The following is a 17,674-nucleotide window of genomic DNA, read 5'->3' as shown; positions in this document are numbered from 1 at the left end:
ACACAGACACACTCACGTACACACACACTCACAGACACACTCACAGACACACAGACACACAGACACACACACATACACACACACTCACAGGTGAGCACACAAAAGCGCAGAAGAACTCGTTCCCTTTCCTGAGAACGAGTTCTTCGGCGCTCGCTGCCATGTTGTTTGTGTATCAAGCGCGCGGGGGGGGGGGCCCACTCTGAACTACGGGAGCCCAGCGGGAAGCGGTGGTGGCGGATTTTAAATAGAAACTCGATTTTCATTAAAACAAATCGGCCTAAACTACAAATTCGAATTAATCAATAAAATCGATTTATCGCCCAGCCCTACTGTGTCCTCCCGTCATCTGTCCTCATCTCTAAATGTCTTTTTATCCCAGAGACTGTGTGTGTGTGTGTGTGTGTGTGTGTGTGTGTGTGTGTGTGTGTGTGTGTGAGTGTTTCCGACCAGAAGACAGCCTTCTTATGGAGGACGTCCTGCAGCTGGATCTGACTGATGGTGTCCAGTCTGGAGAAGTCGTACTGAGGACAGAAGTCTGCCGGAGGAGGAGTACTGAACCGCACCTCGAAAGACGACGTGGGAAAGTCCACCTGAGGGACAGACAGAGACAGAGACAGAGAGAAAGAAAGAGAGACAAACAGAGACACAGACAAGGGGACAGACAGAGACATTTTATTGTTTTACGCACGTCACTTTTGTTGGTACAGATATATATAATCCTTTATCTGTGTCATCATTGCCCCGCCCCTGTGGCGTGAGGTGAGGGGACAGGCGTGAGGTGAGAGGACAGGCGTGAGGTGAGAGGACAGGTGTGAGGTGAGGGGACAGGTGTGAGGTGAGAGGACAGGTGTGAGATGAGGGGACAGGTGTGAGATGAGGGGACAGGTGTGAGGTGAGGGGACAGGTGTGAGGTGAGAGGACAGGCGTGAGGTGAGAGGACAGGCGTGAGGTGAGAGGACAGGTGTGAGGTGAGGGGACAGGCGTGAGGTGAGGGGACAGGCGTGAGGTGTGGACATGTCTCCACATGGTGATGATGAGAGGACAGACGTCTCACCTGCAGGATCACGCTGTCTGGTTGGCTGAAGTTCGGCGAGCTCGTGCGGGCGTTCACGCTCCTCCCCGGAGCTGAAGGCCACAGACCGAGTAACTTCCTGCCGCATGTCAGGACGCTGTCAGGAAAACACACACACATCCTGTCAGTTGACACACACTTCCTGCTTTGGAGGAAGTGACATCATAGAGGCTCAGCTGTTTAACCAAACCTCAGCTTCCAGCACTGTGTGACCACACCCAGCAGTGATGTCATGTGATGTCATGGGGTCATGTCACTCACTGTCTGAAGTTGAAGAGCGGCATGGTGACCCAGCCGAGCGCCTCGATGCTTCGCCGCTGCTTCCCCTTCTCCTCGGCACCTCCGGGCGGTGGCAGAGAGCTGGCGTACAGAGTCACCGTCAGCTGAGACTCTCTGGGCAGCTGGTTGATCTGCACCGGGAAACACACCCTGCAGAGACAGAGACAGGTGGGAGACAGAGACAGGTGGGAGACAGAGACAGGTGGGAGACAGATGAGATAGGGGACAACAGTGTCCTATTTATCAAAGAACTTTATTTAATTCTGCTGGTCCCACAGACGGGGGACAGACGGGGGGAGACGGACGGGGTGGGGGGGAGACAGACGGGGTGGGGGGGGACAGACAGACAGGAGGACAGACAGAGGGATTGGGGGGGGGGGACGTACCTCTGGTCCCACACCACCAGGTGGAACAGGTATTTGCTGACCGACTGTTTGCTGGTGTGCTGCGGCGCGCAGAGCTCCACCCCTCCATGAGTCAGAGAGCAGGACAGGAAGAAACCCTCGTAACTGACCAATCAGAGAGCAGGACAGGGACATGATGTCATTATGATGTCAGACCACAATGAATCTGTTTCCAGAGCAGTTTTCTGTCGTCCTGTTACAAATATTCTGCTGGTCATCAGCTGTGACTTCCTGTGAGTCACTAACTAAATCCTGGACAGTAGGTGTTTCATTCAGGGGACAGAGCAGAGGATTCTGGGAGAGAAGGAGAGGGGGAGTGGCTTAAATAAGGACTGGTGTGAGCAGCTGCAGGGCACAGCAGCTTTCACTGAGACATCATCTGTTTTGAATTTCTCTATATTTGTGTATATATTTTAAAAATGACTAAAACTAAGCATTTTCATCTCAAGACTAAATCTACAATCGCTGTCAAAATGAACCCTTGGCAGTTAGCGGCTAACTCAAAGAAGAACAGGTGCTGTTAGCAGTTTGCAGCTAACTCAAAGAAGAACAGCAGCTGTTAGCAGTTAGCAGCTAACTCAAAGAAGAACAGCTGCTGTTAGCAGTTAGCAGCTAACTCAAAGAAGAACAGGTGCTGTTAACAGTTAGCGGCTAACTCAAAGAAAAACAGATGCTGTTAGCAGTTAAATCATAGAAGAACAGCTGCTGTTAGCAGTTAGCAGCTAACTCAAAGAAGAACAGCAGCTGATAGCAGTTAGCAGCTAACTCAAAGAAGAACAGATGCTGTTAGCAGTTAACGGCTAAATCAAAGAAGAACAGCTGCTGTTAGCAGTTAGCGGCTAACTCAAAGAAGAACAGCAGCTGATAGCAGTTAGCGGCTAACTCAAAGAAGAACAGATGCTGTTAGCAGTTAGCGGCTAACTCAAAGAAGAACAGGTGCTGTTAGCAGTTAGCGGCTAAATCAAAGAAGAACAGCTGCTGTTAGCAGATAGCAGCTAACTCAAAGAAGAACAGGTGCTGTTAACAGTTAGCCGCTAACTCAAAGAAGAACAGGTGCTGTTAGCAGTTAGCGGCTAACTCAAAGAAGAACAGCAGCTGATAGCAGTTAGCGGCTAACTCAAAGAAGAACAGCAGCTGATAGCAGTTAGCCGCTAACTGAAAAGAAGAAGAAGAACAGCAGCCTTTAGCAATTAGCGGCTAACTCAAAGAAGAACAACAGCAGCTGTTAGCAGTTAGCGGCTAACAGGAGCTCCTTACCCTCCGAGCAGAGCACGAGATCAGCTGCCATGTAACAGGGACGCTAAATGATTGTTATTGAAACGTGATGTCATTGTTATTGTTTATAAAGAGCTGCTGACACGTATGTTATATGTCACACTAGAGGCTGATGCTGTTGTGTTACATGTCATCTGAAAACATCTGAAAAGGAACACACACACACACACACACACACACACACACACACACTCTTTTTTTCCGTGTTTAGTTTAGAACAATGAACTGGACTTTGCATTGCTGCAGTTTTACACTCCATCTACACACACCAAACAGTCTCTTTTCCCCTGGCTGCTTATTATTTATTATTATTTATCTCTCTTTTGTTTCGGGCTTATTTGTTTACCATGTACTTTGCAATGTCACTGACAGCCCTTCAACCTCCACTGTCCTTACATCTACTACTGTTATCCATCACAACTGATCACAACAAGAACTATGTACTGGACTCTGCACTGCTACAGGCTCACACTCTATCCACAAACCCCATACAGCCCCCTCACATAAGATATGTCGTTATGTGTTTTAATGTATCTTATATTGTAATTGCATATTCTATGTGTACTGTATTGATGACAAACATCTGGCCGGAGGGGGGGGGCTACCAATGTAAATCAGCCTCTGGCTGCAGTTGGGTGCATCTACATTTTCTTTTTCTCTTTAAAAGGAATGTTCATTGATGTACACTGTCCCTTCTTAAACAAATAAATATTTTGAAATTATTTGAAACACACACACACACACACACACACACACACACACACACACACAGATGGCGTGTGATGGAGGCCCGTCCTGCCTCCTCTCACAGGTCAAAGGTCAGCTCTGGTTCCCAGGCAGTCAGTCCTTTGTGTGTTAGTGGGGGAGGGGCAGCAGTGTTCCCAGTCAGGACTGGTCCTCGCCACCGACCCCAACCTCCAAATCCAACATGGCTGCTCTGCACATCATCATTAGTGACAGCTGCAGCAATCAGCTGTTCATCAGCTTGTCTGTCTCATTAACACAGTCCTGTCCAACCGCTGCCTGAGGACACTCAGAGGACAGTCTGAGGAAAAGTCTGAAGACACTCTGAGGACAGTCTGAGGACAGTCTGAAGACACTCTGAGGACAGTCTGAGGACAGTCTGAGGACAGTTGGGGACTGTCTGAGGACACTCTGAGGACACTCTGGGGACAGTCTGAGGACAGTCTGGGGACTGTCTGAAGACACTCTGAGGACAGTCTGAGGACACTCTGAGGACACTCTGGGGACAGTCTGAGGACAGTCTGGGGACTGTCTGAAGACACTCTGAGGACACTCTGGGGACAGTCTGAGGACAGTCTGGGGACTGTCTGAAGACACTCTGAGGACACTCTGGGGACTGTCTGAGGACACTCTGAGGACACTCTGGGGACAGTCTGAGGACAGTCTGGGGACTGTCTGAAGACACTCTGAGGACACTCTGGGGACTGTCTGAGGACACTCTGAGGACACTCTGGGGACAGTCTGAGGACAGTCTGGGGACTGTCTGAAGACACTCTGAGGACTGTCTGAGGACATTCTGGGGACAGTCTGGGGACACTCAGAGGACAGTCTGAGGATAGTCTGAGGACAGTCTGGGGACTGTCTGAGGACTGTCTGAGGACACTCTGGGGACAGTCTGAGGACAGTCTGGGGACTGTCTGAAGACACTCTGAGGACTACATTCTGGGGACAGTCTGGGGACTGTCTGAGGACACTCAGAGGACAGTCTGGGGACAGTCTGAAGACACTCTGAGGACAGTCTGGGGACACTCTGAGGACAGTCTGAGGACACTCTGGGGACAGTCTGAGGACACTGAGGAGAGTCAGAAGACACTCTGGGGACAGTCTGAGGACAGTCTGGGGACACTAAGAGGACAGTCTGGGGACAGTCTGGGGACAGTCTGAGGACAGTCTGGGGACAGCCTGAGGACACTGAGGACAGTCTGGGGACAGTCTGAGGACAGTCTGGGGACAGTCTGAAGACACTGAGGACAGTCTGGGGACAGTCTGAGGACACTGAGGACAGTCTGGGGACAGTCTGAGGACAGTCTGAAGACACTGAGGACAGTCTGGGGACGGTCTGAGGACAGTCTGAAGACACTGAGGACAGTCTGGGGACAGTCTGGGGACAGCCTGAGGACACTGAGAACAGTCTGGGGTCGATGATGTCGGGCGTGTTTCTTTCTGTGTTTGTTTTGACATACCTGGCGGCCCAGGTGATAGGGATGCGGTGGGCAGCGTACACGTTGAAAGAGAGCACGTTGGTGACGAGGCCGGCCTCCTGCACCGGCGCCGTGCAGCAGCGACTCTGAGCCGTCGGGTGGAAGTTGGCATTGAACGTGCTGCAGTACAGCTCCACCAGATCCAAGATGGCCGCCGTCAACTTCTCCACCACTTTCTCTGTGAGACCATCGCACAGCTCCAAGTTAGGACCCATCAGTGACATCATCAAACAGACACGTGACTCGCCTCAGACTTTAACTTCAGAGCAGATATTCTCATCACACCTGTTCATTCATCTGCATATGAAAAACAACCCTCAGGAATATTTGATGTCACAGGGAAACACAGTGGCGGCGAGGGCGGCGCTCACTCAGAGACGTAAAAGTAACAGTGAAGAAATACTCTGTTGTTGTTGTTTGTTTTGAGGATGTTGGTACGTACCTCTGTTCTCTCTGACAGCCAGCACTGAAGCATCCTGGGAGGACAGACAGACAGACAGACAGACAGACAGACGATACAGGAAAGAAGAAGACAAGGCGTCAACAAGGTGTAATGTTTTCATCAACGTCCGTCCGTCCGTCTCTTTGGGAGAATAAAGAACGTAACGTGATATTTGGAGGACACTGTCGGCGTCTCTCACCTTGAGGACTTTGGGCTGCAGACGACAGGGGCATGCTGGGAGCTGGTTGAGGGCGGCGGTCACATCAGGTGACTCCACGGCGGCTAACGAGCTGCAGAGCGCCTTCACCGATTGGACGAGACGCTCCACGTGCAGTGGCAGCTCCACCTTCAGAGACAAACAGGAGACAAGACGAAGAAGAGGACACGTGATTTAGTCAAGATAAATGATCTGACTTGTGTCCTGGTGCGTCTGTCTTTGACGGGACAAAGTGTTGGACCTGGACAGTGAGGACATCTGTACTATGAGACAGGAACGGTCTCACTAAAACTGTTTCCACTGTGAAAAACACGCCCAAGCTCCAGGAAATACACTGCACCAAAGCTGAGCCCTCCTCGTCCGCGGAGGTCGGCTGTAGCTCTACATTGGAATCTACTGGTGGACAGCTGCAGACACAGAGACGTGATGGAGCTGGTGGATGAAATGTTGCTTCACCAGTGACTCCGTCTGTCACACAGAACTCTGGGAAAAATCCATACAGCATCACGATATTATGTTGGGGGTATAATTACATCGTTACACAGCACCAGGTATCCATTAGTCTTACCATATAAAATATTACTATTAAAGATACCAATGAAACTTTAGATAGCCTGTTAGAATAATATAATCTGAATAATATAATCTGAATAATATAATCTGAATAAAAATGAAAATTAGCTAGTAGCTAACTCTGGTATGGCTGAGAGCTGTGCACTGTCCTTGTTAAATAAACAAATAAAAAAATAAATAATAATAATAATATAATCTGAATAATTAATAATAAAAACATTTTACTGCCCCACTCTGCCTGGAGGTGAATCATTTGTGCTCACACAGTGAATCAGACACACACACGTCACACACACGTCACACACACGTCAACAGAGAGTTTTATGATCCAGTGGCGCTCACACATATTTTACAGCAGGTTTCATGTTCCAGTATCAAACCCACAGATTCATCTTCATGTCGTGTTTCCTCGCCTGTGTGATGAAGAGTTTATTTTACACACACACGACTCTTTGTTTAAAGTCAGTGATCATTTTTAATTTTCTCATTTCTGATGTGAACACCTGCAAAAATCTGCAGAACATTCTCGACAGGACAAACGATGTGAGCGTCATTTCAGCATTTATCAGATAAAACACAGTGCTGGGCCTTAAACGGTCCCCTGAGGGACTCCGCCTGTCTTTACACACTGTGTGTCAACATCAGGACAGACTGGCTGTCCCCTCGTGTCTGACAGACGTCCTGCAGAACCTGCTGTGTGTGTGTGTGTGTGTGTGTGTGTTACCTCTGACAGCAGGAAGGACTCAGCTTCGTTATGGAAAGTGTCCAGCAGCAGAGTCAGAGCCTCTCTGGTCACAGACACACACAGACACAGACATTAACTTGTTTCTGTTACAACATATGAACTCTGCTGAGCATCATCAAATCGAATCACAGTAGAGGCTCCGCCCCCTCACCTAGTGACGGTCTGTTTGATTGGACGCTCCTGCAGCAGGATGCTGTGGTTCATGGTGGACACCGTCTCATCGTCTTCTTTCTGTCATTAGAAGGTCAAATTAAAGTCACCTGTATTTCTGTCTTATCGACGCTGCCTCTGTCCTGCACCAGATGGAAAATGGTTCCCTGCTATCAGCGCCACGTGACGTCAGACGTTCAGTCTGGACGCCATGTCCACTGTTCTCCTACAGTTTCCAGGTTGAACGGCATGTTTCTTTGAAACAGTGTGAAACAGGCTGTGAGCTACGTTTTGTCTCGTTTGTGTCAGAGCTGTCAGCCAATTAGCAGCTACGTGTAAAAACCAATTTAGCGGTGTAAAGGTGTGTTTCCCATGATGCAGTACAGCCTGTCTGACCTGAATGAAACCGTGCTGATTAAAACACAGAGACAACAGGGCGTCAACACTGCACCGCTTTCAGTTGAATGTAGCCCAGGTGGTGACATCACAGGGCTCCAAACACCAGCCAATAGCAGAGAAGCTCTACAGTACCTGACACAGGCTGTTTCTGTGTCTCATGATGTCATCATGATGACATCATCATGATGACGTCATCATGATGACGTCATGAAATGTTTTGCTGAGTTTCTGTCTCAGTTCCTTCAGTCTGGCCATGATGATGTCATCATGATGTCATCATCATGATGACATCATGATGACATCATCATGATGTCATCATGATGATGTCATCATGATGACATCATGATGACATCATGATGACACAGAAACAGCCTGTGTCAGGTACTGTAGAGCTTCTCTGCTATTGGCTGGTGTTTGGAGCCCTGTGATGTCACCACCTGGGCTACATTCAACTGAAAGCGAAACTCAGCAAAACATTTCATCATCAATCACTGTGTGTGTGTGTGTGTGTGTGTGTGTGTGTGTGTGTGTGTGTGTGTGTTCGGACCGTGCGAGACAGCTCCGTGTTGATGGACGATCTCTTGGTGAGAAACAGTCGCACGTCCCAGTCGAACTTCAAACACTGCTGGATGAACTCGAGACCGGCCAGAGTCTGAGAGCTAAGAGAGGGACAGACAGACAGACAGACAGACAGACAGACAGACAGAGGGACAGGCAGACAGACAGACAGACAGACAGACAGACAGAGACAGAGACAGACAGACAGACAGACAGACAGACAGATAGACAGGCAGAGGGACAGGCAGACAGACAGACAGACAGACAGACAGACAGACAGACAGACAGACAGACAGACAGACAGACAGACAGACAGACAGACAGACAGACAGACAGACAGACAGACAGACAGACAGACAGACAGACAGACAGACAGACAGACAGACAGACAGACAGACAGACAGACAGACAGACAGACAGACAGACAGACAGACAGACAGACAGACAGACAGACAGACAGACAGACAGACAGACAGACAGACAGACAGACAGACAGACAGACAGACAGACAGACAGACAGACAGACAGACAGACAGACAGACAGACAGACAGACAGACAGACAGACAGACAGACAGACAGACAGACAGACAGACAGACAGACAGACAGACAGACAGACAGACAGACAGACAGACAGACAGACAGACAGACAGACAGACAGACAGACAGACAGACAGACAGACAGACAGACAGACAGACAGACAGACAGACAGACAGACAGACAGACAGACAGAGGGAAAGAAAGACAGACAGACAGACAGACAGAGACAGAGGGACAGACAGAGACAGACAGACAGAGACAGAGAGACAGACAGACAGACAGAGGGAAAGACAGACAGACAGACAGAGACAGAGGGACAGACAGAGACAGACAGACAGACAGACAGACAGACAGAGGGAAAGAAAGACAGACAGACAGACAGACAGAGACAAAGGGACAGACAGAGACAGACAGACAGACAGACAGACACAGAGAGACAGTCTTTTTCATGTTGTTTCCTGGTCTGTAACAGCAACTCCAGCACTATCGGCGACAGATGGTGACTGAGTGAACACTTCCACTTCCTGTTTCAGATTAAAAGCCTTGCAGTCTTCAGCCACATACTGCGTTTACACCTCACGTTCTCAGACAGACTGAAGGAAGTGAAACTAGCGTCTTGGAGACACTGAGGGGTTTTCAATCAGAGTCACATGAGGACAACCAGCAGCTGACATCCACAAGTGTCCCTCAGATAAAAAAACCAATAAATCATAAATCAATATCTTGATGGTGATCAGCGTCCTTACTTGTTGAGGAACTCGTCGTGTCCACAGACCTTCAGCAGGTAGTCGTCCACGTCCATGTGGTCCAGGTCGTCCTGAGCGTAACACAGAGTCTGATAGATCAGCAGGTCCACCGTGGACGAACCTCAGAGAGACACAGAGATACAGAGACTCAGAGACACGTGTGACATCACTCACACATTACTACGTCTCAGGTTAATAAGCAGTGTGCTGAAGAAAATATACAGCTTCATATTTCAACACAGTTTCTGAGAAACAGACTTTTTATAGTAAAGTTACAAAAACAAACTCTTTATTTTTGTACACAACTGTGTGAAAATATCAAAGCTCAGAATAATAACATGATGATGTCGACGTCATTATTTGAAGACTTTAATAAACACCACTGTCATAATAAATGAATTATTACTCTCTGCAGTATATTTTTCCTCTGAATGAACTTTGTGTTTGAACATTTTCTCTCATCATGTGAACTTCAGGAGCGATGACATACTGGGACGGCTGTTTGGAGTACGGGTCAGCAGTAGTGCGGAGGCAGGTGACTTCATGTCTTACCATCACAGGTAAAGGTGAGTGGCTCTCTGAAGTGCTCGCTGATGACGGTGACCTTCACGCTGACCCCCAGACCCTGGTGCAGCTCCTCCACACCGACAGACGGAGACCACACGAAGCCACAGTTCTTCGAGCGGTCGCTGTGCGGGTACGCCGAACGCAAGCTGCACAGATACACAGAGTATCATCAGCACCACAGGTACGTGACAGGGCAGGTGTAGTATCAGGGTGTGTGTGTGTGTGAGTGCGTGTGTGAGAGTGTGAGTGTGTGTGTGTGTGTGTGTGAGAGTGTGTGTGTGTGTGTGTTACCCACACGTCCAGCATGTGACAGAAAGCTGCCACCTCCTCGTCTCTCTCCTCAGACACCTGGAACAGTTCATATCCAAAGCCGTTCATCCTGGAGCCCAGAGACACCTGTCCATCACACACACACACACACACACACACAGCCAGCCAATCAGTAGTTATATTAATAGTTGTTAAAGCATAACTATTATTATTATTTTTATTCATGTTTCATTTAGAAGAGATGATCCTGCACATGACAACAAAAGAGATGCTCACACTATCCACACTTTCAGACTCTTAGTTACATGACACATCAGAGTGATGTCGTCTGATTAGCATATCACCCAGGTAACAGGAGCACCATCTGGTTGTTACGGTGACCAGATAAACCAGCAGGTTCTTACCGGGTCTGCAGACACCCGCCGCTGGTTCTTGTTGCTCTTGGGAACAGGTACGTACGTCCTGGGTGGGACTTGAGGGGGGAGGGTCTTACTTCGAGCCACGGGCTTCCCCGATTGGTCCCCATTGGCCCTCCGACCTCGAGGCCCCTGCCGGCCCCCGTTGAGTCGGGACAGCGAGTCGTTGATGTTGTCGTAGTTCAGCTCTCCTGAGGTCACTTTGGGCGGATCCACATCGGGTGTGAACAAGTTGACGTCACGGGGCATGGTGGACACTCGGGAGGGCAGGAAGGGGTTCTCTGACCCTGACGACGGGAGGATGGGGTTTCTTGGGGGGATGGCTGGGGGGACGTCATCTGGAAGAGAGGGCATGCCTTTGGCCAGAAACCCTGACCCCAATCCAGGTGAGTCCCTGAGGCTGGAACCTGAGCTGTCCCTGAACTTGCTGACCTCCGGACTGTCCAGGATGTACAGGGACTCTTTGATGTAGCCTCCCTGAAGAGGGAGCGCCCTGGCTGGGATGGGGTGAGGGGACTGTGACCCTCCAGGCTGGTTCAGGGCGGGGTCGGATCCAGAGAGGCCCCTAAGCAGGCTTCCTCCCGGGGGGGCAGGGAGGGGCTGGCTGGGGACCGGTCGGGGGCGTTCGATGGTGGGGTTGGGGGTCTTGGAGCAGGTTTGACTGGGAGCTCTGGAGCCGCTCTGGCCGGTCTCTGTGCCGCTCTTGTCCTGTTTGAGCCTGGAGAGGGCGTCGTACTCCATCTGCAGGGCCTCGGCCAGGACCAGCTCCTTCTGACTGAGACCCAGAGCCTCCAGGCAGCCCCAGCCTGCCTCGCCACTCTCCTTCTGGGTCTGAGCTGCCGACATGACGCCTCCACAGCAGAGAGGGAAGCAGGGAAGAGCTCAGCTGATCTGCTGCCAGAAGACGCAGCGAGGACACATGGAGCTGCTGAGGACAGAGGACAGAGGACAGACAGTCACACACACTGTCCATCAGTGTGACATTATTATAAACTCAAGTCTATGACGTCCTGCAGAAATATAATCCACCACAACACCTCAAATCTGAATCTGAATTTTTTTATAGTAGTAACGATCATAAAAATGAACACTAAGCATGCAGCAGGAGGTTGTTTTTCATTTACTGTTCCAAAAATCAGATGCAGAAGAGTGAAATTATGGGATGGTTTGCCATCAGACACACACACACACGTACACACACACACACACACACACACATACATGTGATCATCACTGACTAGTTTTACAGTTCACTCTGTGTTTCTGCACCAGGGTTCGACTGACAGCTGTCACGCTGGCCCAAACCAACCGTACAAACTGCACAAACAGACCTGAGTTCAGTTGAGGCGTGACAGGTGAGGTGTGACAGTTGAGGTGTGACAGGTGAGATGTGACAGTTGAGGTGTGACAGGTGAGATGTGACAGTTGAGGTGTGACAGTTGAGGTGTGACACTTGAGGTGTGACAGGTGAGATGTGACAGTTGAGGTGTGACAGTTGAGGTGTGACAGGTGAGGCGTGACAGTTGAGGTGTGACACTTGAGGTGTGACAGTTGAGGTGTGACACTTGAGGTGTGACAGGTGAGGTGTGACAGGTGAGATGTGACACTTGAGGTGTGACAGGTGAGGTGTGACACTTGAGGTGTGACAGGTGAGGTGTGACAGTTGAGGTGTGACAGTTGAGGTGTGACAGTTGAGGTGTGACAGTTGAGGTGTGACAGTTGAGGTGTGACAGTTGAGGTGTGACAGTTGAGGTGTGACAGTTGAGGTGTGACAGTTGAGGTGTGACAGTTGAGGTGTGACAGTTGAGGTGTGACAGTTGAGGTGTGACAGTTGAGGTGTGACAGTTGAGGTGTGACAGTTGAGGTGTGACAGTTGAGGTGTGACAGTTGAGGTGTGACAGTTGAGGTGTGACAGTTGAGGTGTGACAGTTGAGGTGTGACAGTTGAGGTGTGACAGTTGAGGTGTGACAGTTGAGGTGTGACAGTTGAGGTGTGACAGTTGAGGTGTGACAGTTGAGGTGTGACAGTTGAGGTGTGACAGTTGAGGTGTGACAGTTGAGGTGTGACAGTTGAGGTGTGACAGTTGAGGTGTGACAGTTGAGGTGTGACAGTTGAGGTGTGACAGTTGAGGTGTGACAGTTGAGGTGTGACAGTTGAGGTGTGACAGTTGAGGTGTGACAGTTGAGGTGTGACAGTTGAGGTGTGACAGTTGAGGTGTGACAGTTGAGGTGTGACAGTTGAGGTGTGACAGTTGAGGTGTGACAGTTGAGGTGTGACAGTTGAGGTGTGACAGTTGAGGTGTGACAGTTGAGGTGTGACAGTTGAGGTGTGACAGTTGAGGTGTGACAGTTGAGGTGTGACAGTTGAGGTGTGACAGTTGAGGTGTGACAGTTGAGGTGTGACAGTTGAGGTGTGACAGTTGAGGTGTGACAGTTGAGGTGTGACAGTTGAGGTGTGACAGTTGAGGTGTGACAGTTGAGGTGTGACAGTTGAGGTGTGACAGTTGAGGTGTGACAGTTGAGGTGTGACAGTTGAGGTGTGACAGTTGAGGTGTGACAGTTGAGGTGTGACAGTTGAGGTGTGACAGTTGAGGTGTGACAGTTGAGGTGTGACAGTTGAGGTGTGACAGTTGAGGTGTGACAGTTGAGGTGTGACAGTTGAGGTGTGACAGTTGAGGTGTGACAGTTGAGGTGTGACAGTTGAGGTGTGACAGTTGAGGTGTGACAGTTGAGGTGTGACAGTTGAGGTGTGACACTTGAGGTGTGACAGTTGAGGTGTGACAGTTGAGGTGTGACAGTTGAGGTGTGACACTTGAGGTGTGACAGTTGAGGTGTGACAGTTGAGGTGTGACATCACCGTGAGAGCTTTAACATCCACAGAAGCAGAGACACTGAGACTGTGACAGCAGCAAAACTTTAACAGTGAGACAGAGACGGACAGATTGATCAGTGTCCACACTGGATCAATATCTACGTATTAATCAATATTGTCAAAAACACTGGAGTTGATAAGCTGTTACTCATGACACCTGACTGATCAGTTAGCACTGTGGGCGGGACACTGAGCGAGGTGATGAGTGCAGATGGAGGCGGGCGGCTACATCGATATTCAATCAATTCATTTAATCAGTTACTGGATGAAAAAACAAAGTGCTGAATATTTCGACTGATGATCTGATGGTTTCCTTCAGTATTTAGTGATGAACTTTTCTCAGACACAAAGGTGTTTTTATATGACAAGACAGAAAATCACAGAGACAAAGAAAGTACCTGAGCCACGAAGTGAAAAGTGCACAACTAGTAAAACTATCTGCACACACACAAGAGAAGAAGAAGAATTCACACTACACAACAACAACAACAAACAGAATATGAATCAAACACAGATGTGGTGCAGACAAGTTACCAAACACCATCTAACAGGTGAGTCTTTAGCTGCTTTGAAAAGAAACCACAGAGTCAGCAGATCGTCAGCGAGCAGGCAGAGCGCTCCCACATTTAGGTGCTATGGTCGCAAAAGCTCGATCACCACGTGTCTTGCGGCGACTGCGAGGGACAGATGACGAATGTATCTGATCAAAGAGTGCGAGCTGAAGAACACAGGTGAAATAGTTCAGCCTCATCAGACGCAGTCTGACCCTGTGACGCTCTGTACGTTCTGACCTGGATCCTAAAATCAACACTGAAGAGATTTTAGTGTCAGGTGATGTGAGAGCGTCTGTTTGATCTCGTCTGACAGCAGCATTCTGGATCGTTAGCAGTCGATCAACAGCAGACACACTCAGTGTGAGATGAGATGAATCCAGCTCAGCAGGTGAAACAACAGATCTCAGCTTAATCAGATTTCTCAGGTGATTAAAACAAGATTTGGGCGGGAGCTTCACAGGTGGGAATCAATGACATCGATTGGTCAAACATTACCCCTAAATTACACAGGTCTGAGTGAGCAGCAGAGGAAAGAGGTCCAATACTTTGATACTGAGGGGGAGCAACAACCAGAACCTTCGTCTCACTGAGCTGTAAAAGCTTCTCAGCGGTCCAGACCCTGATCTCATGAAGCCCAGATGACCTGAAAGGCTCACAGGTCTGAACAGGAAGCAGAGCTCAGTCCCTTTAACCCGACTGTTCCAAGTGGATCCAATAGTTACATGATGATGATGGTGATGATGATGGTGATGATGATGGTGACGGTTTGATATAAATGTTGACGGTTACATTGTGAACATTTGTTATCTAAGATATTCGATTTGACGTTGACTCTCTCCTTTGAGTTATTTTCTGAGAGGAAACTTTTTACTCAAACTTCATTCACAGAATGTTTGACTTATAGTAATAAAAGGTTTGAACCAATAATAAGCTTCTGTTTTCACTGACTGATGACAGTTTGTGATATTTTCTGTTATCGTACTGTGAAAGTCTCAGACTGCGTTGTCCCCACTGGACACACACTCTTCACTCAAACGTCTCTTTATGGACAAAATCTTCACATCTTCGTTCTGACTGAATATTAAAACTTGATGTTTACGTGACAGAGACGGTGGGACAGAATGTGTAGTGTCTTTGTCCTCTGTGCTGCAGACAGGACAGAGTGAGACATCCCAGTGTTGAAACTCTGCAGGCGAGTGTGCAGGGAGAAAGGAAACCCACAAACACAATGAGGAGAAAGGAAGGAAGGAAGGAAGGAAGGAAGCTGTGAGGAGGTGAAACCACCTCTGGACTCAGGATTTCATTGTAAAGTGATCCAGCAGCCAGTGTGAGTGACTCAGAGGTTAAACTCTCCATGCCTGAGTTTCATATCAAATGTTTACACAGGATAAATGTTGGGTGAATTTACTGACATGATCTGACACACGCTGTCATGTGGAGCAGCACCGCTCATGAACAGTGTTCATTTTGACAAGAATTTTTAATTTCATTTAGTCTTTTGAGGTAATTTGACAGTTTTGTTATACTGTAATAGATTTTGCAAAAGGATGTTTGTCATGGTGGTAAAAACTGTCGGCTTTTTATAATGCCTTTTTTTTGCTGCTGCTGTGCCGTGTCTCCAGTTGAAAGTGGTGATTTGTTAAATACATTCTGCAATAATAAATTAGATTAACTGTTGGTCTATAATACGGTTATATTACGCATTTTAATAAAAAAAAAAATTAAGAATAAAATAAACACTGAAATAATTAGTTAAAACTTTTTTTATTGATACTCCTCTCTGACATACTAACAACACACACACACACACACACACAAACACACATTGAACACGTGACTGAATGAATGAATGAAGATTGGAAGCGGTTCAGCCGCAGTACCACCGGCTGGCGCGGTCACTGTTGAGATTACATTCGTTTTTTATTATTAACAAAATGTTTTTTTATTGACCGTATGAATGGTTTTGTTTTCAAATAAATATTTGGAAACAAAAATGTATGCTTTGGTGTACTTTTACAGTTTTACAATATGTATAGCCACCTGTATCAAAATGTATAATTTTCAGCAGCGGTCTGTGTGACATTGTTGTCCATGGCTTCCCGCTGTGGAGCCAAGGCTTCTGTGTGGCAAAACTGGACGTGCACCGCCACCGCGTGGAGGGCGGGGGGGGCGGGGGGAGGTCATCCAATCAGAAAGATAGACTGAGAGTTTGAATTTGAGTTAAGATAATTAATTGGTTATAAAGGAAAACAATCAAGGCATTGAGGATGGTTGTAGTCCAGACTATCCGGCCGGCCAGCGTCAGCTTTTTCGTCACGTTTTTACTCGTCAGTTCATAATGAACAGAGATTTCATTTTAGTTTTTGTTGTCAGTATTTATTAAATTTACGTTCTCGTCACAAATTAGTCACGGAATAAAGGGTCGTCAACGAAAAGTTTTCGTTTAAGTTTTAGTTGACAAAATTAACACTGCTCATGAACACTATGAACCATGGACGTAGCCAGCGATGAGGTCACTGAAGTCCAGACCACATATTAACACACCGGACAGCTTTTATTTTGAAACGACACGCAGGAACTTATGTGATGTATCGGCGGAACGCAGAAAACTTGAATTCAGTTGACAGGAAGCCGACGATACTGCAAGCTGACAGATGGGGGGAGTGAATGACAGGTTTTTATTATCTTATTACCAAGCAGCCGACTGTAAGTTAAAGTTTAAGAAGAAGTGAAGTTGTTGTTAAGTAACGTTAATGTTAGAAGCTTTAGCTGAGACACAATGGGTTGAAAGCTGCTGGCTAATCATGCATGATGTGAGCTCATTAAGTCAGTGCCATGCTCCCAAATATAACGTTACTTAACACTATGCAGGCGGCTGTTTGAATGAAGTTACAAGAGGTTAGCTGGTGTAGTAACTATATATATATATATATATATATGTATATGTGTGTGTACATATATATAACTATATGTATGTGACAAAAACTATTGAAGTTATTGTGATATTGTAAATGATGGTGATGCACCTGTGTGTTGTACACTAGATGTGACTGAGGTGGGTATCTGATATATAATGCACTGGGCAATAAGAGCATCCCTCTATCTGAACACTATTCAGAGGCCTGAAGCCTTAAACCACATCAAATAATGTTGTTACATTATGCAGCGCTTTATTCACTTATTTGAAGAGTACATGACGTCACATGTTTGTGTCATTCAGTACGTTTACATGCACAGTTTAATTCCACTTTTAATCGGAATGAAAGGCCATTCCGATTAAAAGTGGTCATGTAAACGGTCATTCCGACTGAAAATTAAATCCGATTAAAGGGGGTGGTTTATTCCGTTTGTCATTCCGAATGAAAGAATTT

The 17,674-nt window shown here is 47.7% G+C and overlaps 1 protein-coding gene and 1 long non-coding RNA gene across 2 annotated transcripts in view; one reads left to right on the top strand and one right to left on the bottom strand.

Annotated features, from left to right (window-relative positions):
• pik3c2b (phosphatidylinositol-4-phosphate 3-kinase, catalytic subunit type 2 beta) overlaps nucleotides 1-17,674 on the bottom strand; it is a 41,608-nt gene that overhangs the window by 18,213 nt on the left and 5,721 nt on the right. Inside the window, exons 2-15 of the mRNA XM_050037811.1 lie at nucleotides 10,867-11,806; nucleotides 10,488-10,588; nucleotides 10,178-10,338; nucleotides 9,626-9,746; nucleotides 8,329-8,440; nucleotides 7,384-7,463; nucleotides 7,212-7,275; nucleotides 5,897-6,043; nucleotides 5,698-5,731; nucleotides 5,238-5,433; nucleotides 1,738-1,860; nucleotides 1,334-1,501; nucleotides 1,055-1,169; nucleotides 448-590 (exon numbers count right to left, since the gene is read on the bottom strand). Of these exons, the coding sequence (XP_049893768.1) occupies nucleotides 448-590; nucleotides 1,055-1,169; nucleotides 1,334-1,501; nucleotides 1,738-1,860; nucleotides 5,238-5,433; nucleotides 5,698-5,731; nucleotides 5,897-6,043; nucleotides 7,212-7,275; nucleotides 7,384-7,463; nucleotides 8,329-8,440; nucleotides 9,626-9,746; nucleotides 10,178-10,338; nucleotides 10,488-10,588; nucleotides 10,867-11,724 (2,423 nt within the window). The 5' untranslated portion in view covers nucleotides 11,725-11,806. The remainder of the gene's footprint in view (nucleotides 1-447; nucleotides 591-1,054; nucleotides 1,170-1,333; nucleotides 1,502-1,737; nucleotides 1,861-5,237; nucleotides 5,434-5,697; nucleotides 5,732-5,896; nucleotides 6,044-7,211; nucleotides 7,276-7,383; nucleotides 7,464-8,328; nucleotides 8,441-9,625; nucleotides 9,747-10,177; nucleotides 10,339-10,487; nucleotides 10,589-10,866; nucleotides 11,807-17,674) is intronic.
• LOC126385823 (uncharacterized) lies at nucleotides 12,227-14,061 on the top strand. Its single transcript, XR_007569448.1, has 3 exons — nucleotides 12,227-12,280; nucleotides 12,323-12,457; nucleotides 13,564-14,061. It is a non-coding gene; the product is annotated as an uncharacterized LOC126385823 (long non-coding RNA).

The sequence above is a fragment of the Epinephelus moara genome, chromosome 24, assembly GCF_006386435.1.
Source record: "Epinephelus moara isolate mb chromosome 24, YSFRI_EMoa_1.0, whole genome shotgun sequence".
NCBI classification, from domain to species: Eukaryota; Metazoa; Chordata; class Actinopteri; order Perciformes; family Serranidae; genus Epinephelus; species Epinephelus moara.
Note: the sequence above shows the minus strand (reverse complement) of the source record. Positions and strands in the feature narration are given on the sequence as shown.